We start from the raw sequence: 23,432 nt of genomic DNA, 5'->3' as shown, positions 1-23,432 counted from the left end.
GGGAAAGTCTAATCATGAATTGATTGGTGTGGGGGCCCCCGGCGGGGCCATGGATTTCAACGTCTTCTCCGCGAGTAGGGGGGACCCGCGAGCTGTTCCCCCACGCGCCGCGCGCGCGCGTGAGCGATGCCAGGCAGAAGGGATTTTGTCTCTCCTCTTGTCTTCGGCCTCCATGTGAATCGTGGGCTTTTCCTATTCGAGCAGGAGCTTAACCTAAACAATAATATAGCCCGACGGGGGATGGCGAGGGGGCACTTCCCAAGCCCGCTCGCGCGGACGTCGCGTGGGAAACACGCTCCAATCGCGGAGCGCGTTTATGGGCACGAGGCGGGAGGAGCGCGTGGAGCGAGAGGGGGTGATGGAGGGGGCGAGCATTGATTCCGATGCGAGTTCAAAAGTTCGCGTCTCGCATGTTACGTCTTGCACGGGCGGACCTACCGTTTGTCTTAATCGAATCGGGCGAATTCCAATGGTGACACCTTTGGACTTATTGTTATTACTATTATTATCGTTGTTATCGTTAGGTTCACCCGACGGTGTAAGAACTGATGTACACATTCATCGCTCGATGAATAGAGTGTGAAAAGAAAATTTGATCACAAATTATGTCATGGTCATTAACTCTTGCCTAAACTTTCGACTGTACCACAATCCTCGCCAAATATTCGTCTTGTTATTGCCGTTAACTGTCTCAGATAACTTTTTTTCCGTCAGCATATGCAATGCGCATAGATAATGGCATATTTTCACAATTATTTTTTGTTATGGAAATATCTCCTTGACCTTTGATTGATTTAAAAAATTAAAAATTAAAGGAAATGGGAGAAAACTAAATTAGCTGAAATTCTAATAATAGAAAAATGAGTATCGGATGATAATATTAAACGGTAGATAAAGGATGTTTAAATGTACCATCTTGGGTCGCTTGATCATTTTCCCTTCGCGAGTTGAGGACATAATTTCCTTTTTAGTGTGTTTCTTTTTCTTGAAATATCTAATTTGTTATTGTATATGTCCATCAAAATTTAAGGGAAAATTCCAAATAAGGGCACAAAGTGGGGTCATTTTCTCAAAAAAGGGTCCAAAATGGACATAGTATCAAATAAGGACCTAAAATGCCCAATCAGTCTCAAATAAGGGCCTTAAGTGCCTAAATCAGTCACAATTTGGAGCTTGAGCTTGCCGGCCGGTCAAACACTCTCCTGACCGGCCGGCCGGCTAGCACATGACTGTTCCGACGATCGGAATAAGGGCAGTTTTGTCCAAATAAAATATGAATCAAAGGAAAAGGCAATTTTATAAAAACAAAACTTGCGTTTTTCTTTTTCCAACCCCAACCCACTTCTAATAAAAAGAAAAACCTCAATCCACTTTGAAGAGCGAAAAGGGATGACTTGAAAGACTGAGGCGGTGTGTGACCGGTGGTGTGTGACCGGCGGTGTGTGACCGGTCAGCAACGTGCAATCGGCGGCGACGTGTGACAGGGTGATCGTATCTTTCCTTCACCCATCTTCTACAGCTACAAGAATTGAAGGATTCACCTCAGCGGAGAACCTCTCCTACGATTCACACAAAGCATTCGTGTCTTTCGTTGGGTGAATCCGTCGAGATTAGTTTTCCAAATTGGAGCTTTGATTTGAAACCCTAATTTTTCTAATCTTCAAATTTCTTTCGTTTCTCAGTTCCTAAATTGGTTCAACTTGTCTTTCCCTCGTCCAAAAGAAGGCGATTGCAATATTTGAAGTAACATGTTGACAAGGCGTGGGCATGTCGTAGAATACGAAAGTAATGGTAGCGACGACAGTGAGTTGATTATTTATAGTGCATTTTCTGATTGTAATTTGTAAAGGAATAAGTTGTGGTCCCTTCACGTCCTCTGTGATCCCAACTTTTCAATTTTTTTTACTGTTTTCATGAACCCACTATCTCATGTTTTATCATTTATTGCATGAACCCCATTCTTAAATTGTGGAAGTGGACTAGAGTTTCTTTATATTAGATTTCATGCAAAGCCCATTTTTAAATTTTACGAGAGTTTGTTTTGTCCCTTCTTAAATTCGTTTCCATGGATATCAGTTTCCTAAATTGGTCCATTTTTTTTTATTAAACCACGATTTAATTTGTCTTGATAATATGCATGGCTTCTAAAAAAATTATGTGAAAAGATGTATTGGGTTTGCTTCATGCGGAGTAGACATGCTCAATTTGGAATGCTAACTGCGAGTATTCCACTCTAAGCAATTTGTAATCGTGGTCTAAATTATGGACCAGTCTCAAATAAAATTTTCAATTTATGGACTGGTTTCATTATCACATTTAAAGTTTCCATCAAAGTTGTTTCCAAATGTTGCAAATGATAACAATTTTCGTCCTTACATTACTTTGTATAAGGCTTTATTTTGTCCCTACTTGTACGCTACGGACAGGTTCTTTTGAATATGTTGTGATTGCAAATTGTGTTTCCTTTGTGTATAGATTTAAGTTGGTATGATTCTGTTTAATTTATATATGGATTTGGAAACATATTGATTGTTTTTGCTTCCATTTTGCACCAGGCGAGGGGTGTGAAGAAGTGAACTATACCATGTCTGATAGTAGGTGTGTTGATGGGATTGAAGAAGATGGGTTTGACATTACTGATCTTGATGAATTATACAGAAGAAATGTACGATGTACTGACGGTGAAGGTTCAATGGGGAGGGGTATGGAGGTTGGAGAGACTAGTTTGTATGTAGATACATTATCTGATAATGTAGATTTCATGAATATGAGTAGTCCAGTTGAGTATACACATCCTGAGTTCAATGCTGAGGTTGATATGGAGAATCTTGTCTTCAAGTTGGGGATGTTCTTTAGCAATGCTAAAGAGTTTAGAGAAGCAGTTAGGAATCACGCCATAAAAAATGGGAGACGAGTGAGGTTCACTAAGAATACATCTAAGAAGTTAAGAGCAGTGTGTTCTAACGGTTGTGATTGGCTCATATATGCTTCCAAAGTGCAGAGGGAGCATACTTTACAAGTTAAAACCTTTAACCCCGTGCATACATGTAATAGAGCACTACATGTTCCTCAAGTAAGCTCTAAATGGTTGGCAAACAAGTATTGTGATAGGTTGAGGAATAATCCAACATGGTCGGATGCTTCACTGAAGAAAGCAATGGAGTCAGAGAATGTTTTGAAGCTGTCCAAGACAATGGTCTATAGAGTTAGGGCTATAGCAATGAGTATGATTACAGGGAATGAAGATGAGCAATTTTGGATGCTTAGAAGTTATTGCCAAGCACTTCTTGATTCCAATCCGGGATCCACCTGTGTAATCAAGAGTGAGCAATGTCAAGACCAATTCAAGTTTAGAGGAGTCTACATATGTCTGGATGCATTGAGGAGGGGTTTTCTAGAAGGATGTAGGTGCTTTATGGGGTTTGATGGTTGCCACTTGTCATCTGGCTACAAGGGCATTCTTCTAGCAGCTGTTGGCATAGATGGAAATGATCAGATGTATCCATTTGCATGGGCAATCGTTGGACAAGAAACATACAAGACATGGCAATGGTTTATTAGTATGATTGTCGAAGATTTGGGAAGTACAGACCCTGCAAATTCAAAGTACTGGACTTTTTTGTGTGACAAGCAAAAAGGATTGGTGCAAGCACTAGCAAATCTAATGCCTGAAGCAGAAAATAGATTTTGCTTGAGGCATCTTTACGAGAACTTTAGGCTACATCACAAAGGACTAGAACTTAAAATTTTGGTTTGGAAGGCTGCCATGGCCACTAGGGTATGTGATTTTGACTTGGCAATGGAAGAGCTTAAGGCAGTTGATAGAAAAGCTTATGATTGATTGTTCCAAAGGCCACCGGTGCAATGGAGCAAGTCCCACTTTAGGACAAGTTCGAAATGCGACGCTTCCTTGAATAACCTGTGTGAAAGTTTCAACAAGAGCATCATTGACACTAGGGACAAGCCTATAATCACATTGCTTGAAGCCATAAGAATGTAACTCATGGAGAGGATTCATAAGCAAAGGGATGGGTTGGCTAAGTATTCTGGTATGATTTGTCTTAAGATTCAAGAGATATTGGATCTTCAAAAAAAGTATTCAGCATCATGGATTCCTACATGGAATGGGGAGAATGAGTTTGAATTGAGTGGGCCATATGGAGACAAGAGGATTGTTAATATCAGACACAGAACTTGTAGCTATAGAATATGGGACATTAGTGGAATCCTTTGTTGTCATGATGTGGCAGCTCTTGTATACCTGAGGGAACAACCTGAAAAATTGGTTCACACGTGTTTTAGTATGGAAAAATTCAAGCAAACTTATAGCCATGTTGTGCATACTGTAGATTCTAAGAACATATAGCCTGCTAGAGAGCATTTACTCCCACCAGATGTGCCTAAGCAAATTGGTAGAAAGAAGAAACAAAGAACAAAGTTGATGAATGAAGTTGCTGATAGCAATTTAAAGACAAGGAAGAATAAAGCTGTGCGAGAGCCCGTGGGAACAAAGTTAAAGAGACAGAACACCACAATCACTTGTGGAAAATGTGGTGGGTTAGGCCATAACAGATATTATTGCAAGAATCAATCAGTAGCATCAACAACGACAATAGCAGCAACATCATCAGCCCTAACAACTTCTACATCCGCCTCATGCTCACAAGATGCGGTAGAAAGCACTCCCTTAGCCCCAACATCACAAACTGAGACAGTTGAACTGCTTGTGTCATTTTTTAACAACATTTCAAGCTCAATATCATCTATGGGAAGAGAGAAGATGCAAGTATCCATCTATGCTTGACTTTGTCATAAAAGTATTCTTCTTGTGCTTGACTTTGTTTTGACTAATTATTTATTTTTGATTCAACTGTAGGTAAAAAGGAGGATGTGAAGACGAGCAATTTTTTGAGATATGCAAGACCAAGAACACAAATTCTTTTTTCTTTTACTATTAGTTGACATGGATGAGTCCAAATGAGTCCATTTTGGAAGCATCTCAATGTATAGGTCTGCTGTGTTTAGAAAATTTGGATGTTTCTCTTTTTTGGCATGATAAAGGATGTGAAGGTGCAAAGCGAATAGTTGAAGCTGTGAAAGGTAAAGGTGCATCTGCAATTGGGGTTGTTGGTTTTTGTAGGGGAGGTGAGTAGCTTTGTTATGAATGATTCTTTGTTATGCATTTGAATTATATTGCCAATACTATCTTAAAGTAGTGCCAATACTGTCTGTATTGCAGGAACTTTTCAATGCCAATACTATCTTAAAGTAGTTGCAGGAACTTATCTGTGCACATTTTAATTGTTATGCATTTGAATTACATTGCATATGGCTTGCATAACGGATAAAAAGTATGTCTTGATGGCTTGGAAAGTTGGAACAACACTTTGTATGACTATACATATATGATTATTTGGTGAAATAAACATTTGCACAGCCTACAAGACACTAAAGATGTCATGCTTATTTATAGGTTTTTTACAGGATCATTCTTCCGGGTGGTAACTTTAGTGCAAGTGATTTGCTCCATGAAGGCTAGTTTTCTTGTTGCGTAACAATATTCTTTTTCGAGTAACTTACTTCCATGCCATTTGAAATTTTACAGCACCAGGATTGTGTTTCTCACTTTCATCTTTCCGGAGCAAAGGAAGGGACTTGAAGGTTTACCACTGAGTCACTTAGTGGAGGAGGAATGCTTGCTAGATGTATGCGTATATACGTACTTTTGGTATTGTATAAGACATATTGACTTCAACCACAATGAAAGGAAGATTCCTCATGAAGTTGAACCATTAAAGTCTCCTTTTTTCTTCTGGTCTCTTTGTTCATGAGTCATTGGCCAACTGTTTTATTTTAAGGTATAATCAGTCGGTCCAGTTTGGAAATTTCCACATTACTTGTAAGCAATTGGGTCTTGCCTCCTTATTAAAGCAGTTCGTTACTTATTATAATCTCTTACATGAAGGCACATTTTTTTGTGGAATGAAGGCACATTTTTTGGATATCCACCGCCAGGGGTGTCAACAGAACCCGCTCAGGCCCGGGTTGGACCGCGCTAGCCTGACTCGGCCCTAAAATTTGGGGTATCATTAGGGTTGGGGTAGGGTTGGGTCGACCCATTGACACTATGGGCTGACCCATCTCCCTCTCTCAGTCTCTCTTCCCTTCTCTCTCCCCTCTCTACACGCACTGTGCAGAGCGTGAAGAAAAAACCCTAGATCTCTCTCCGATCGGCGACGAAACCGATCGCCTCCATCGCCGTTCGCTTCCCTTTGTCGTTTCGCGACAGCTTCAAGGTTCTTCTGCAAGCCTCAGCAACCAAACAAGCAGGTGAGCGATCTCTCTCCGCCGTGAAGCTGTCGCATCTGTGCTTCTTGCTCCATGAAAAATTTCTTGAAATTTGCTAATTTCGCCGTTCGTTTCTTGGAATTGTGGAAATTGGCTTCGTCTTGGATGAGGTTTTTCACGGTATTGTGGGAATCTGAGGAAACCAAGACCTCCTCGTCCCCCCTCTGACATGCCCGTTGGGGGTGGTGAGTTCCGATTTTTCCTGGTCATAAATTCTTCCGTCCCTTTCCTTATCCATTGATTTCCACTCGCTCTCTAGCAAAAAGTTGATTCACCGATGCTTTCGTGTATATGGAACTGTATGCGCGCTGAGGACCGGATCCGGGTGCGACAGAGTCCGGAGCTGGGAGGCGCTGGGCTCAGACATCGTGCAGAGGTCGATTGTGTGGCTGGCGAAGGATTTGGCCGGGGATTCCCGGTCATAATGCTAACTAATTTCTTATAGTCGAACGAAGGCTTGGATGATATGTTGATCATATGCACAGAAAGAGCTAGAATTAAAAGGAAAGAGTAAGAAATCAGTTGAGCAACTTGCAAGATGAGTTAGTATCTTTTTCGAGATGGACTTAGGGAACTCTAGATATAGTACCTGGGGGCCTTGGGGATCAGAAAGGCTACTGGATGGGGAAACTGACTTTTCTATAGTAGTATCTCGAGTTGAATTGTGTGTCAGAAGAAGTGAAAAATCTTAATAGAACTTAGTTAATTCATATCTCATACTTCGATTTAACTTGTTCCTTTGGTATAGCATGCCAGAGGCCAAATGAGTTCTTTAAATGTGATAACCAGTAGCTTTTTCATTCCCATTTCAGATGTCTAAGATCTCATCTTAAGACTATAATAAAATACTGCTTTTCATGGTCCGTGTACTTGATATATTACAGGTGCTACAAACCACTTTGAGGCAATTTTTGTATCATCAAAATTGAAAAACGACGTGCCTGATCCATTAATCATGATCCTTCATGGTGGGCCACATTGTGTCTCCACTTCAAGTTTTTCAAAGTCTGAGGCTTTTCTGTCTTCACTTGGATTCGGCTTACTAATTGTGAATTACAGGTAGGTCTTCTGTTGTCCGATTTGCGGAAGATATTATTTAGTTTGGTTCCTTCAGCAAATGTAAGACTCTAGAATTAGCTTGTAACCCAATGTTTTTAAAATGATATATGAACTTGTTGAGATTTCTTAGCTGCTATCTTACTTCTATTTTGTTGGTCCTCATGATGAGATGGTTTATCAGTAGCTCAGATCTATGTATAAAACCCATGAGCACTTCTGTTGGATAATCTTAGAAGATGTTGTGATTTTGGCATGTTGTATTAGGTTTTGCACTTTATTCGATCAAATCAAGTTTTTAATGCTAAGAATGGGAGTAGTCATTGTTTCTAATGTGGTACTTTTTTTGTATTGTGTGTTGTTAGGTTGTACCCCATTGCACTGGGCCGTATTAAGGGTTTGCTAGGGATTTTCAACATCGATCAGCAACTTAGTGACCTGGAATAATAGAACATTTAATCTTTTTCCACCAAAATCTGGTCAGTTTTTTTGTTCAATTAACAACAGAAAGTTCTATGATGATGGTTTACCTAAGACTTTCTTACTTCAGATTTTTTAGATTTGCATGGTTTATCTGCTCTCGAACCTAGTTGGTAAATATATTGGCAAATAAATGAACTGTAGAAGGCATTACTACACCATTTTTATTTGTCAAGAGTATGTTGAGGACTACATTTCTAATTATAGTAATACTTTCTAGGTTCTAAGTGTCATAGATAGAAGGATTGCTAAATGTCTGAGATAAGTGCTTCTAGTGTCACACAAAGAAGGACGAGATCTTCGGTATGGGAACACTTTAAACATATTCTTGATGAAGAAAAGGCTGAATGTATATACTGTGGGGCCTGTATTGGTTGTGCTAGTGGTCAAGGGACCAGTTCGATGCATCGTCATTTAGCTAGATGTAAGGAATTCCAATATGCAAATGTTGAGAAAAGGCAAAAAAGTGACTCGGGTCCTTGGAAATTTGACCAAGATGATAGTGAAAAAGAGTTAGCGATCGTGTTTATTCTTGATGAATTGCCTTTTAAGTTGGTAGACTATGAGGGATTTCGGTGATTTGTGAATAAAATCCAGCCAAATTTCTTAATCCCGTCGCTCAACACTTTGAGGCGCAAATGTTATGATTTATACACGGATGAAAGAAGCAAGTTGAAGAAATATTTCTTGGAGACATGTCAAAGAGTGTGTCTTACAAAAGACACATGGACTTCTTGTCAAAATTTGAGCTATATGTGTCTCACTGCTCATTTTGTTGATGCCGATTGGAAGTTGCATAAGAAAATATTAAATTATTGTCAAATCCCAGGTCATTTTGCCGAGATAATAGGAAAAACGGTTGAGAAATGCTTGATTGATTGAGGGATTCAAAGCATTTTTTCTATCACCGTAGATAATGCTAGCTCAAATGACTTGGGAATTTAATATTTGAAGAAGAGACTTAACTCTCGGAATTCTCTAGTATTGAGAGGTGAGTTGCTCCACATGAGGTGTTGTGCTCATATATTGAGTTTGATTGTGATAGAGGGGTTGAAAGACATAAATGATTCGATTGTTAGAATACGTTCGGCCGTATGTTATGTGAGGTCTTCTCCTGCGAGGTAGAGACGGTTTAAAGGTTGTATTGAGCTAGAGAAAATTGAGTCCAAGAGTCTTGTATGTTTGGATGTCGAGACTCGTTGGAACTCGACATATATAATGTTGGAAGCAGCTTTGAAGTTTCAAACAGCTTTTAGCTCATTGGAATTTCAAGATGGCAAATTTGTTGAAGACCTTTTCAAGGTGAAAGGATTGCCCACTAATGATGATTGGGAGTATGCCCGTCACTTTCTTCCTTTTCTGAAGTTGTTCTTTGATACTACTTTAAAAGTTTCGGGTTCTTCTTATGTCACTAGTAATGATATGGCGAAGGATGTGTATGGGATTTATATCATGATTGACAGATGTTGTGAAAATGAGGACCCAACTTTACAGAAAATGGCTAAGAGAATGAGGATCAAATTCAATAAGTATTTTGGCAATGTGAACAGTATCAATCTTACTTTGTTCATTGCTTGCATACTTGACCCGCGGCATAAGTGGGAATATGTGAAGTGGATGATTAATCGTGTTTATGAAAGCAAGCAAGCGGAAACTTTACAAGATAAAGTAATAACATCTCTGACGTCTTTGTTCGAGCAATACCGCACTGGTGTATGCCCCCAAAGCAACTTGAGGCTAAAGAGCACAAGGATGATTAACGTGTCAAAGTCTCCGATGGTTGGTGCTAATATTATGAATGCAATGTATCGTAGCGAAACCAGACAACAATATTTGGAAGAAAAATCTGAATTGGACAAGTATTTGGAGGAAGGATGTGAACGTTATAGCGTTGAGTTTGATATCTTAAGTTGGTGGAAAATAATTCTTCAAGATATATTATCCTTTCTTTCATTGCTCGAGATATTTTGGTCGTGCCCGTCTCAACTGTAGCATTAGAGGCTGCATTTAACACAAGAGGTCGTGTGCTTGATGTGTTTCGTAGTTCTTTAACCCCAAACATGGTGGAGGCTCTTATATGTGCTCAAGATTGGTTACGATCCGCGCCACTTTCACGTTCGATTGAAGAGGACTTAGACTTTGAGTCAGGTGAAAAAATATGGTTGTAGAATATTAACACCCTTTTATGTTTCAATGGATACGTTAATCCTCATTTTCATCGTGAATTTAATGTAGAGTTGTTAACTACAACCATGGAGCCAAACTCAATATCAATTTCTCTAGATGATTGATGAAGTTGGAGATTGCCATTTTAGGTAACTTGTCAGTTTTAATGTCCTCGTTGTTTTAATTTACCATATGAACAATACATGTGCACGTAAAGTGTTACTAGTTGTCTTTATAAGCCATTGTTTGGGAGGCAGCAACTAGAGCTCAGCTTGCTTTAGATCTTTGCCGAGAGGTCTTTGACTGGCTGTGCTTTATCTATTAATGATAGTATGCTCAATATCTGTATGCTAAGAAATTGCTTATTGTTATTTCCTTCTATTGATGACCACGGTGAGGGGAAGACTCATGCTCTGAAAGCTTTATGATCCATGTCGCTGTTCTGTTAGTATTTTGTCTGCATATTTATATGTCGATGAAGTGAACTTTGGGTTTCTGTTTGGCCATCTACTTGCACAAGTGGTAATATAATTAAATACATTACCAGATTTCCTCCAATGCTGTTCCTATTTGCTTTGTTGTGTTCGTTCTATTTTTCTTTTCGAGGAAATTTTGGATTCCAGAATGTGCTGGGTGTTGTTAGTAACCCAGCCTTATCTTCCAATCAAAGAAATTAAATTTGTGATGCTGCTTTTGAAATTTTCCATATTATGTGTTACTCTCATGTGGTGCCTTCAATTCCTGATGATAACAAGTTAAATTTGCTTAACATAATGCTACCTTTTAGGATGAAATTTCTCAGTAGCATTTACATGATATTGTTCTTTTCAGATTCAGTGCTTCCATTTTGTCTTATGATTAATGAGCATTGTCCTTGACTTCTCGTTAGTGGTAAGTGATTTTTCAACAATTTCTCTCTCTGTATAATGAGAATTGTCTCTCACGCTTTGAATTGATCAAGCCTGTGTCATACTAATACGCTACGTCTATCCACTTTCAGGCGACACTGTGTCGACGGGGAAAAGAAATTATGAGTCCAACCCTTTTGCACTAGCTTTGTCTTTGGAATGTCGACCCATGATGATGTATTAGTAATTGGAAGCAAGCCAGTCTTGCTTAGGAGTGAAAAAATTCCAGTCATTGCTGTTCGTTAATGTGTTTTAGTTTCTTTTTTTTTTTAGTTACTTTGTACTACAGAACTTGTTCTGCGATGGTATTGTTTTAGTTTTTTTCTTTTTTTTTTAGTTACTTTGTACTACAAAACTTGTTCTGCGATGGTAATCACGCAGTGAGAGTGGGAAGAAAAGAGATTCTGGCGTAGTGTTGGAAATTGTCTTTATTATCATTTTTCCGTCTTGTGCATATGAAAAGAAAAAACAAGAGAACAGAACCAACCTAACCTGGTTAGTCATCTGATGATTCGGTTCTATATTTGCGGCGGGTTCACAATTCCATTCTATCTACGCAAAAAAAATAAAAATAAAAATTCGAAACTCGGCCCATCCCGGCCCGGGCCTTGGGGTGTACGGTGCATAGGGTCTCAGGTGGGTCTAGGCAGGTCAAGCATGACCCTGTAGGTTTCGGGTCAGGTTGGGTATAAGGAAAGCCCAACTCGACCCAACCCATTGACACCCCTATCCACCGCAACTTGCTTGCTCCTCCATGATTCTTTCAATGTCATGCAATCCATCGAAGCTCTTCACCGTTTTTTCTTTTGCTTGTTATGAATGTGAAAAACATAACTTTTGTGTCCCTTTACTTTGATCCTCTTTCGGGAGTGTTCCTTAGTGGATAGCAACTTCCAACGTTGAACTTAGGATTAGTGCAAGATGCTGACTTTTCTTTGCCAACTCATTGTTCCGCTAACATGACAAACCTTGGTGTATAATTTTTTGAATCTAGTGATATAAATCTTCTGAATGTGCGGTTGCAAGTAAATGGACTACAAGACAAGCAAAGCTGAATTTGCACCCACATAAAAAAAAACAAAAGTTTTTAAAGTTTTGGAGTAAGAATGCTAAATGAAGAGGCCTTGAGGGTCATAATGCATTGTAAATATAGTTCTTGACTAAAACAGTGAGCTATGCGTGAATTCATCCTTTCACATGGAAGCAGAACGCGAAAAAACTCGGTGTAAGTTCATCCTAAGTCCTACTCAAGCATTACCAAACCATTATAAATAGAATACAAGCATTGATGGGGAGAGATTCTATTTCGTCTACTCTTTATGGTAGAACTCGAGTTGAGATGCAGAAACAGAAAACACAATCCCCACAAGCTTTCTTCATTTTCTTGGAATCACAGAATGTAGAAAGTAAACAGCATCGACTTTATTACATAAGAAGTTGTCACATGCCAGACACTTCCCTCACTTGAAAAACTTCGCAAATCACTCTAGCATATCCAAATATGCCTCCTCGGCTCACTTCACCGCTTCTTCATCAGCAACATCGTACTTAACAGTCCACCAATAGGAAACTTTTGGAAATATCTTCACTCCAGCATCAACATGTGAAACAGTCTTATATTCATACATAATCTCTACTACCATGTGGCAAAGCAAACTCTCCAAGAGGATCGCATAAATCAAACTTCCCAATTGGGAAGTAAATAGAAGTGCATGAATTCGAGAACCATAGGTGAATCATCTCAATCTCACCTCGGATTTGGTAGTTAGAATCTCTTCAAACTGCTTCAGGAGTTCTATACGGTCTATCTCAGCTCCTAATATGGCCATTGGAGTCTTAAGGTGCAAAACCGACGAAGCTGACAAGTTATAGTGATGCCTTGTTAACGTAGGCTCATCAGATCTTGCAATAGTTGTCCTGGAAATGCGTCGAGGTAAATAAAGCATTGCAACTTTAGTATCTTGTGGGCTGTGCAAATGTTTATTTCACAGAGGTTACAAAGAGCAGAGAATCATATATGTATAGTTGTATGTTCCAACTTTCCAAGCCATCAGGACGTACTTTTATTTGTTATGCAAGCCATATGCAATATAATTCAAATGCACAACAATGAAAATATGCACAGGTAGGTTCCTGCAACCACTTTAAGATATTATTGGCATTGAAAAGTGATCTTTCAAAGAATCGTTCAGAACAAAGCTACTCACCTCCCCAACAAAAACCAGCAGCCCCAATTGCAGATGCACCTTTACCTTTCACAGCTTCAACTATTCGCTTTGCATCCTCATGTCCCTTATCATGCCAAAAAAGAGAAACAGGACCCCATGTAGACTGACTTGTTTGATGGAAAAGAGAAACATCCCAAACATCCCAACATAATAAATCTTCTCAACACAGCTATATGCAATATATTCAATTGCATAACAAGGAAAATGTGCACAGATAGGTTCCCATAGCAACTTTAAGATATTCTCGGCATTGAAAATATACAAACCAAGAGATTAATAAAATACCAAAAATGAAGATTACCATACCCTTGATGTCATCCACAGAGGGAGACAAACGATGGATGTAATAACACGCACTTCGATGGCCCATCTTTGCGAGCTCAATCACAACCATAGCCGAAGAAACGAAGATCCCACAAGCATTGCACGATATTATGAGCTTGTAAATCATATCCAAGACATGAAAAGAGATCTTTTCAAGAATCATTCAGAACAAAGCTCCACCGATAAGTGCGAGTCTAAAAAAGGCCAACAGAGAGAGAGAAATTTAGCCGAATGAGTCAGAGTCAATTTAAAAGGAGTTGCAAGAATTGGTGGAGGAAATGACGAATTTGATTAATGGAGTACCAATTAATTCCAGATACCTTGAGAAATGGCTCAGATTTTTTTGTAAGAGGAGGGTTTGAAGCAAAGACCTTGAGAAATGGCTCGAATCGGCCATGGTTGGAACAGTGTCTGAGCTTTCTTCCCGGTCGCACGCCGCTTCCCAGTTGCACGCCGCTGCCCAGCACGCCGCCGCCCAGTCGCACGCCGCCAGCACCCACCGGCCCTCGCTCGGGCAACACTTTAAGAATCCCTTCGTTCATTTTATTGTTGAATTGGGAGCGAAGGTTGTGCGAATCGTAGGATGAGGTTTTCCTTTTAGTTTGTTCAAAATCCCTCACCCTTTGCACGCCGCCGCCATTGGTCGTACGCCGCCGCCGGTCGCAAGCCGTCCCCGCCGCCGCCGGTGCCAGCGGTCCTCGCTCAGGCAGCACTACGTTCAGCTCTCAACCTTCATTCACAAAATTAGGGATTTTTTCATTTTATTCAAATTTTTTTGACAAATACCCTTGTTTCGGTTGCCGAAAAAGTCACGCCGGTAAGCATTTGACTAACTGGCGAACTCAGTTCTTACTTGAGACTAATTGGGCATTTCGGATCCTTATTTGACTAACTGGCGAACAAATGTTTGGCAGTTCTCGGAGGAACATGAGCAAAGATCTTCCAATGTGTGCCTCCTCGTTTCTTTGCGAAGGGGCATAGGGAGTTTTCTCTTTATAACTCAGTAGCGTTTCTTTGCGAAGGGGCATAGGGAGTTTTCTCTTTATAACTCAGTAGCCTTTCACGTCAGTGATAGATAAAGGAGTAGGGACCATAGAAAATCATATCACTGGGATACATTTATATTGTCCTAACTGGGGAAATATATGTTTAAAAGCAAAGAATTGCAGATGTCTGGTTAGGATGTCCCTTGGCAATACTGGGAACTTGTCATTAGGGAGGTCTTGAGGAGCATAGTCCTGGAAATGAGTCTCTTCTGAAATCTGTATTAGCAATGGATACTTGGTTCTGAGTTTTTCCATGAGATGGAAGTTGGGAGAAGATCTTATTTATATAGTCTTGTACCATGCTGGGATTATTCTTTGGAGTTGGTGAACCAACGGAATGGAGAAGCAAGCAAAGTTTGAGATAGTCAAATTATTCTAGTTGATTGAACTTACTATCATGGAAGCCGAGAAGCACTCTTACATATTCTTTGCTGGAAAACCCTTGCTTTGCTTCCTGCGTTTCTTGGCAGGATCCTTTAACTTGTATACATTCTGACCAGTTTTGTGGAATCTTTTCGATCAATCTATTCTGATTTTCTTTCAGGCATTTTGCATTACGGCAGACAAGGAGTTATTAAGGAACCGTGCATTGTCAGGTTTGGGCTTATTTGAAACTCTATAGTTCTCGTCACAATTGCTCCCCTTCTGGATCATAAAGTAAAAACTAACGATAGATGCTGCAGGTTCTTCAGGAGTGAACATATTATGCTTGCAGGTTAGTCACGCCATGAAGCTTGAGCTATGCATTTTTGGTTTCTCCAATTGGACCTGACCGACTGAAGTTCGGCTACTGAACTAAATAATCTTAATCTAGGAAGCACGGATGATGCCATTTGCCTTGAGCTATACGTTTTTGGTTTGTCCTTTTCAGACTTGAACGACTGAAGTTCAGCTACTCAACAAGGTTTCTTCAGGATGTAGCAAAAAAATACGACGTGGTCATTGTTAATCCTATCCTTGATAGGGATATAAATCATGGGGAGACTATCTGCACTACAAAAAAACTGGATTTTTGCCACGAAAATTTGCGACGAAAAAATTTTCGTTGCAAATTTGCGACAAATTTTCCAACGAAAAGTAAAATTCGTTGGAAATTTCCAACAAAAAATTTTTCGTCGTAAAATTCGTTGGAAATTTCCAACGAACTATATTTCGTCGCAAAATTCGTTGGAAATTTCCAACGAAAAAATTTTCATTGGAAAATTAGTTGGAAATTTCCAACGAAACAAAATTCGTTGGAAAATTCGTTGTAAATTTCCAACGAATTTTTTCCGTTGGAAATTTCCAACGAATTTTCCAACGAATTACAAAAACCCGATCGTTCGGCATTTTTATATTCGTTGGAAAATTTGTTGGAAAATTCCAACGAATTTTCCAACGAATTTCAATTTTCCGGGCAATTATTTCAGTTTGTGCAATTTTCGTTGGAAAATTCGTTGGAAATTTCCAACGAATTTTCCAACGAATTACAAAAAAACCGATACCGTTCGGCATTTTTAAAATTCTTTGGAAAATTCGTTGGAAATTTCAATTTTTGGGCAATTATTTCATTGTATACAATTTTCGTTGGAAAATTCGTTGGAAATTTCCAACGAAAAAAAATTTGTTGGAAATTTCCAACGAATTACAAAAAAAACCGGTACCGTTCGGCATTTTTAAAATTCGTTGGAAAATTCGTTGGAAATTTCCAACGAATTTTCCAACGAATTTCAATTTTCCGAGCAATTATTTCAGTTTATACAATTTTCGTTGGAAAATTGTTGGAAATTTCCAACGAATTTTTTTCGTTGGAATTTTTTTCGTTGGAAATTTTCAACGAATTTTCCAACGAATTTTAATTTTCCGGGCAATTATTTTAGTGTCTCTCTCTCTCGCTCCCTCTGCTCCGCCATGGCCGTCTCCTTCATCTCCTTCCCCCCAAGCCTCCCTTCTCCGAGTCCCTCTCTCCCTCAACTCCTACCGAGGTCCATTCGACGCTTGACTCGCTCCCTGTTTCCTCCTCTCTCTCTCTGGTCTCTCCTTCGCCTTCCACCTTCTCCCCGCCGCCCTCCCCGCCACCCCCCCTCCTCCTCCGACTCGGCTCCGGTGCCATGGACACCAAGATCGGCATCCGGTCATCCGCGACGCCGGCTCCGTCCCCCGAAGGCGTCGCTGCGGCCATCCAGGGCCCCTCACCGCGGCGGCTCGGCGCTCCCGACGCCACCATGGGCCGCCCCCGACGCCCGACGCCTCATCGCCGGCGAGGCCGAGCTCGCCCGGATCCGGGCGAGCTCGAGCTCGTCGCTGCCGAGGCCGAGCTCACCCGGATCCGGGCGAGCTCGAGCTCGGCGGCCATGGCGAGCTCGGCCTCGCCATGGCCGGCGAGGCCGCCACCCATCCCGCCTCACCGCCACCGTCCAACCGACCTCGATCTCTCTTTCCTTTCTCGGCCGTGTGAGCCGCTTGGAACCGCCGCGCGCGGTCCGCGGCCTCGCCGGCCATGGCGAGGGCCGAGCTCGCCATGGCCGGCGAGCTGAGCTCGCCTGCATCTGGGCGAGCTCGGCCTCGCCGGCGACGGAGCTCGAGCTCGCCCGGATCCGGGCGAGCTCGGCCTCGCCGGCGACGAGGCGCCTCGCCGCCGGCGAGGGCCATTTTTCGGCCAAAAAAAAATTTGATGGAAAAAAACTTTCCACGATTTTTCGATCAAAAAAAATTTGTAATTTCCAACGAAAAAAATTCGTCGGAAAAAAAAATTCGTTTCCAACGAATTTAGTCACGAATTTTCCAACGAAATTTCCAACGAAAATTAAAATTTTTCGTCGGAAAATTTTCCAACGACATATTACCAACGAATTTTTTTTCGTTGGAAAATTCGTTGGAAATTCGTTTTCCAACGAATTTTCCAGAATTTTTCGTTGGAAATTTGGTCGGAAAAAATCAGTTTTTTTGTAGTGCTGGGATACTGCTGTTACTATAGGCAATCATGGCGATATTATAAGCGAGCGCCGAAAGGTAAGTGTAGATGTTTGATGTATCCCTTTCGACTTGTCATATTGAAAAGCTTGATGATGGCATTTGGCAGAACCACATCCCCAGGGCTAGAGACTTTCAATCCTACATGGAAGGAAATGGATAATATAAGAAACCTTCAGAAAAATGACTTCTTTCCAAATATATAGTATCACTTCTTGATTCATTTTGGTATTCACGCATGTTAATCCCCTCTTTCAGATCACTCCTGCATTTAAATGAATTGGATGGTAACTGGATCATTCAAATTAACTTGTTTTCTACATGTCTATTCGCCTGCGCATGAACTATAAGAACCAAGTTCTGTTATCTTGAAAATCATTCCCTGAACCACCAAGGACAACCCAAAGAGTTTTAACTCTCTGTGTCCCTAATGTCAATATCAATTAAACGTTTGAGAGGCTTCAATGTTACAAATTGCGAAACGGGTTTTGTCAAGAAATTAGCGTACGACACTAGTAATTTATCAAATAAGGAGAGATTAGGGTTTGAGTTATTTTCCCTGTAGTACGTGTTTCGAAAACTAAATCTTTCCTTATATAATGATTAGCAACACCTTTCATCTTCCTTTTTGTTTTAAAATGATCTGAATACCCTTATGGCTAGCAGTGTTCATACTGTGAATTGTAGCCCAGATACTTAACGATATTATGTGATACTGTATTACCAATAATCCTTCTTGGAATGGGTACATTGCTATGTTACTAACTCAAACAAATAAGTAAAATTTAATGACCACTTAATTTCATGAAACTCTTGGCGATCCTAGATGAAGGCTCTATTTGTTTTGCGGAAAATAAATAATTTGAAAAATATTTTCCTAAAAATGATTGCTTATATTGTTTGAAATAATTACTCAATGGAAAATGTTTTCATTATCGATAACAATGTATGTCTAAATATTTTCGTGGACAAAGAAAATATTCTTTGCTATTTCATTTTTGTAAATGATACAAAAGATCGTTTTTAGGAAGTTGTTTTCCAAATCATTCATTTTCCGCAAAACAAACGGAGTTCTGTTTTGACAACCTTGCTTTAGACTAATTACTAAAGCAAGCTTAATAAACAGTACCTTTTGTTGTAAGGAGGGAAACACATTGTTTTTCTACTTGATAATGTAATGCAATGTATATGATATCATTATGCATTCAAAGAATATGAACAATTCAATGATGTTAACAGAAAAAATCTTCGAAAAGATTGGGTTTAACAGATAAATTTTCCACATAAGCTCATAAGCATGTATAGTTATCACGAGAATCACTCTTTGAACCATTCATCAGAAAATGACACGAATATGAAAGAGAAAACAATATCACTTCGATAAACTCTAATCCAAAAAAGTGGAAAAGGATCGTTTTCTTCGGCTTTTCGACAATAATTATATTTTCTATCGAAGTCCGTACAATTGGTTTAGGACAAATCCGTACACAAAATCTAGAATTGATTATCCCAGTGAAATTACTTGTCTACCCAAGTCCACAAATGATGAATTTTATAATCATGAAACGGATTGAGCTGGATTTGACTCAAAGTCTCAAGCATGTCAATAGTCAATCTCTTGGGCCTCCTCAGAGATTAGACATGATCACCAAAAAAGACTTGCGTATTTCGAAGGCCCAGAGTCAATCAGGATCAATTGAAGCTGAGTCAAATTGGCTTATTCATGGGCAACAAGTTCTCATTTCCCATTGCATCCTTCTCATTTTAGCCCACTTCATTTCAGTTGTGGCTCTTTCCTTTTGTGCATCTTTTGGGCCAGACAGTCATTGCCTTCTTTCATTCTTCTTCTTCTTTGTTTTTCTTTCGGTTTTGTGGCAGTGAATATGAATATTAGGACAGTGATGAAATTGTTAAGATGAACAATTCAGCTTAACTTACTTAGATCCAAAGTGCAAAAAAATGGTCGATTCACAATCATCTCGATCTAAATTTAAGGGGTGCAATATCCGAAAGAAACGGTTTTGCTCGGAAAAAAACGACCACATAGTTTCCTTTTCAATAAGTGAACTAAAGCAAAATCATTTCGAAAAAGAAAAAGATCTTGACTTGCTAATAGTCCATGTCGGATAACATGTAAGATGTTTAACTGCCAATCTAGACGGAGGCGTAACGGGGGCAAATGTGTTCGAACGGTACCCCTTTCAGGGTTTCTATGAGTCGAAAGATAGTTTTGCCCAAAATTATTTAACAGCTGGCATTCTTGGGTATAGGGCCCTTGATTAGAGTAAATGTCAGAGCTAAATTGTGCCAAAATCAAGGGTTGATCTTTGAGATTAAAGAATAATGGAGTCGGTTAGTGCACGGCTCAAGGCACCGTGCGTGCATATTTATATATGTTGTGTTTTCAGCAATTCAAGATCAAGACACCTAGAGATGAAGCAAACTTGCTTAATCCTTTCAATAAATATTCATATAGAGCTGTAGATGCCGTCATTGTAGATGGAATATCCGGCATGTGGGTTGGTAGGAGGAACCCGGCACGAGCGTTCATGTCCCTAGTAATTTGCGTCTGAATTCCAGCCGAAAGATTATCTCAGTCGTCTCGTGAATCGAGCTCTATCCGATGTAAGGAGGGCGTTCGGCGAATTAAGCGTACTAGTAGAGATTGGTTGAGTCGAATTGCCTGAAATGCTACTAAATCCATGATGACTGAGACCCGATACGCCTCTCTCATCCCGACTAATTATCCATGTCATGTTAACGTGATTTTTTGCTACATTTGTGATGTAATGTGACTACAAGACGAGTGGCATTACCGGATGAGTTTGATTTAATTGATAAACACTCGATAATATCTTGTGCGTGAGCATACAATAGGGCAATATGATAAACACGGGAAAATGAACATAATCGACGGATATCTGAATGAAGCGTAACGAAATCAGATTCATCTATGTACGGCGTAAAAGTATACCTAATTGTTTTGGAATCTTATCTAAGTTGCATCAATAAACGATCTTATTTTAATCTAGGTTTTTTTTTTTTTGAAGTAGCTAGGCTGCCATTTTACCTTTTTAAGACTTCCAGAATGAATCGTCAGATGACCCAAGTCATCCCCCTAGAGCCAATTTAAATACTCTTTTTCTTGTAATAAGGGCAATATATATATAATTTAATTTATATTGCACAATAAACGACGTTAGCCGTGACTTCTTGACATTCAAACTCTTTGTATTAATTAATTATTGTCCTCGCCCTAAAAAAAAAATCATTTAAAATGTAAAGTTCACGCTTACGTTAGTATCATCCCTTATCCACTTCCTAGACAGGGCATAAAGCCGTGCCAGGCACGGGATTTTCATATATTAGAATTAATACAAAATCAATTTAGGAAATAAAAAACTGATTGAACTATATCAAACTGAAACACAAGTACATATTGAAATATTTGAAAAATTAAATTATATGTGGTGATGTCCTAATAATGCTTCCATACAAATTGCACTAAAGAGAATGTTTAATGGTGTTCTTGACCATGATTCGGTTGATAATGTGTCGTGGGAATCGTCTTGCTTATGTTGGTCACGTTCATCTGGAGGCAATTCCTGCAAAAACCAATCATGGCCTACCATAGCCAATGTAAATAAGGTGTACCTATTATTTTCCAAGATCCGTTGGCTAGCACTGAATCTGGACTCCTGTGGTATATTAGATGTCAGTATGTCACGAGCCATGGTGGAAAAATCAGAAGACTGGCGGCTCTCCTCTTCTACCAGTTTAGACAGTCCACATTGTCTTTACCAACTTTATCAATGTATTTGGAGTAGTCTGTTCCAAAACACATTTCAACTCATTAGTAGATGAAGACAAAGACCTAGCGGACAGCTATGGAGTGTTCTTCTTTTGACAAAGCAGAGACTACATAGATTTTTTTGGCACTGGTTGATGAGGGTATCATCTCCCGCCGTGAGATAGAACTCGTCGTATTGATACGACTGGCGTATGCAACATACACATTCCATAGCCAATTCATCAGCATTGCCGATGTCTGTTCCACTTGAACCTCCTCATCCAATCCCAAATTTTCGCCATGCGGAACAAGGAGAGTTTCGAGTCCCTCAAACTTAAATCTCGAATCCAATATAGTGGACACCAAAGAAACAAGCGAAATGTCCATGTACTATTTGAGGAATTTCGCCTTCATAACCAGTATTGCTTCGTTGAAGAAGGGATCACCCTCCTTGTTCGCCTATTCAACCGACGTCAAGTGTAAAAACTGAGCGGCTTGGTTGCTTGACGGATAATGACCTGTGCTCAAAACATCCGTGGCGTTGCTGAAAACCCGCAATAAGTCCCTAAAAACTTCACCAACCCTTCGATCTCGTCTTGTCAACGGCGAGAGATGGGGGACTTTCGCAATGAGTAGTGTAGTAGAGCGTCAACGCACCTATCTCCTCACATGTCTTCTTCAACATCTTATATGTTGAATTCCACCCCATCCTTACGTCCAAAGGGAAATTTTCAGCATACCTTCCCCGTGTCATATCTAGGACTTCCAACTCTTGATGCTTTAGTGGAGTAGATCTATTGTATTGAACCCATCCACGTATTTTGTCCACAGAATCATGAAACCGGTGGAAATTATCTCGCACAAGTTGCCACAGTGGCACACGCATCGACATCGAAGGAGAAAGGAAATAAATGAAATTGACAAACGGTTTTAGAGACTAAGACATCAATACGTGAGCTCCCACCGATTTCTCGCCTCATCGTTTGTACGGGCTTTTGGTATGCGGCGTTATACTTGAAGAGCTCCCACCGCCCCTACCTATCTCTTCCTCAAATCGGCGTTGGTGTATCCTCAGGTGGCCCGTCCCACTTGATGATTTGTAGCCGCATATAGTGCAAATGGCCTTCTTATAACCATCGACATCTATCTCCGGCCGCACTGTCTTCCAGACACCGGGCGTTCTTCTCAACGAAGCCGATGCAGCAATTGCTCATCTTAGGAAGCATCTTTGCAGGGACTACCTATTCGAGATTTACCCTTGCAATTCCTCCCAATCATCGGGTCATTGTGTCTTGTTGTTGTTGATTTGGTTTGTTGCGGGGCGGAACCGACACATACACATTATGGTCCCAGAACTCACTGAATCAATCTCATGTCAATTGCACGATGAAGTCCGAAATCAGTTGAGCTGATCGGACACTGTTGTTACAATTCTCCTCTATGATATTTAAAATGCAATTAAATCGTTATAAGGAGAAAGGAAATAAATGAAATTGACCAACGGTTTTAGAGACTAAGAGCGCTTGAAAGTGATATGTGAGTGGAGATCGAGGAATGATAAAAAAGAATGAACGGGACCAATTAATAGAAATTAAAAAATGATTGGCCCCAATAATCATTGATCACTAATCAATCCCAACGATCACTTATTTTATTAAATAAAGAAATCCAGGGATCAATTTTCTCCCAAAATATTTGTCTTCTTTCTCAACGGCGGAGTGTAGAAGATGCTAAATCACACCCACAAAAAAAGCCATAAAAATGGCGAAATGGGAATTAAACAAAAGCCGCTCGATCCACGTCAGATGATTACGATCTCTCGCACTCTTACCACATAAACTAGACAAAGAAAGCAAGATTCTCGTTTGGTACTTTCTGCAAAGAATAGGGTTCTTCAAACCATTAATCAACTCCTGAATAAGAAAGTAAATTCCGAATTTAAAATGAAAGTATTGGAAAAGATCATGCTAGGCTTCTACACTGTTTAAGAAGAAAAACCAAATTCTTGGGAGCAAAATTGAATTGATGCCCTACACGACTTTTCCAAAAGGGAGCATGGATGTGGAAAATTGAACAAAAGGGGACATTTTTTCGTGAATGGACCACATCAGCATTCGCGGGACACGTGTCAGAT

The 23,432-nt window shown here is 40.0% G+C and overlaps 1 protein-coding gene and 2 long non-coding RNA genes across 3 annotated transcripts; 2 read left to right on the top strand and 1 right to left on the bottom strand.

The window, feature by feature from the left end:
• The first annotated feature begins 2,584 nt into the window (after positions 1 to 2,584).
• LOC115693102 (uncharacterized) lies at positions 2,585 to 3,841 on the top strand. The gene has a single exon (XM_030620073.2). The coding sequence runs from the start codon at positions 2,585 to 2,587 to the stop codon at positions 3,839 to 3,841; it is 1,257 nt and encodes a 418-aa protein (XP_030475933.2).
• A 6,638-nt stretch (positions 3,842 to 10,479) lies between these two features.
• LOC130137104 (uncharacterized) lies at positions 10,480 to 11,367 on the top strand. Its single transcript, XR_008815753.1, has 2 exons — positions 10,480 to 10,941; positions 11,051 to 11,367. It is a non-coding gene; the product is annotated as an uncharacterized LOC130137104 (long non-coding RNA).
• Positions 11,368 to 12,184: 817 nt separating this feature from the next.
• On the bottom strand, positions 12,185 to 13,961 carry LOC130137103 (uncharacterized). The gene is made up of 2 exons (XR_008815752.1): positions 13,166 to 13,961; positions 12,185 to 12,875 (listed from the first exon to the last, which is right to left on the bottom strand). It is a non-coding gene; the product is annotated as an uncharacterized LOC130137103 (long non-coding RNA).
• Between the last annotated feature and the right edge of the window lie 9,471 nt (positions 13,962 to 23,432).

The sequence above is a fragment of the Syzygium oleosum genome, unplaced genomic scaffold (assembly GCF_021117445.2).
Source record: "Syzygium oleosum isolate NSW1041296 unplaced genomic scaffold, Sole_v2.1 Sole_v2.60, whole genome shotgun sequence".
Classification (NCBI taxonomy): Eukaryota; Viridiplantae; Streptophyta; class Magnoliopsida; order Myrtales; family Myrtaceae; genus Syzygium; species Syzygium oleosum.
Note: the sequence above shows the minus strand (reverse complement) of the source record. Positions and strands in the feature narration are given on the sequence as shown.

Excerpts from the sequence above, each read along its gene's own strand:
- LOC115693102 (XM_030620073.2), top strand. The coding sequence starts at position 2,585 with ATGTCTGATAGTAGGTGTGTTGATGGGATTGAAGAAGATGGGTTTGAC.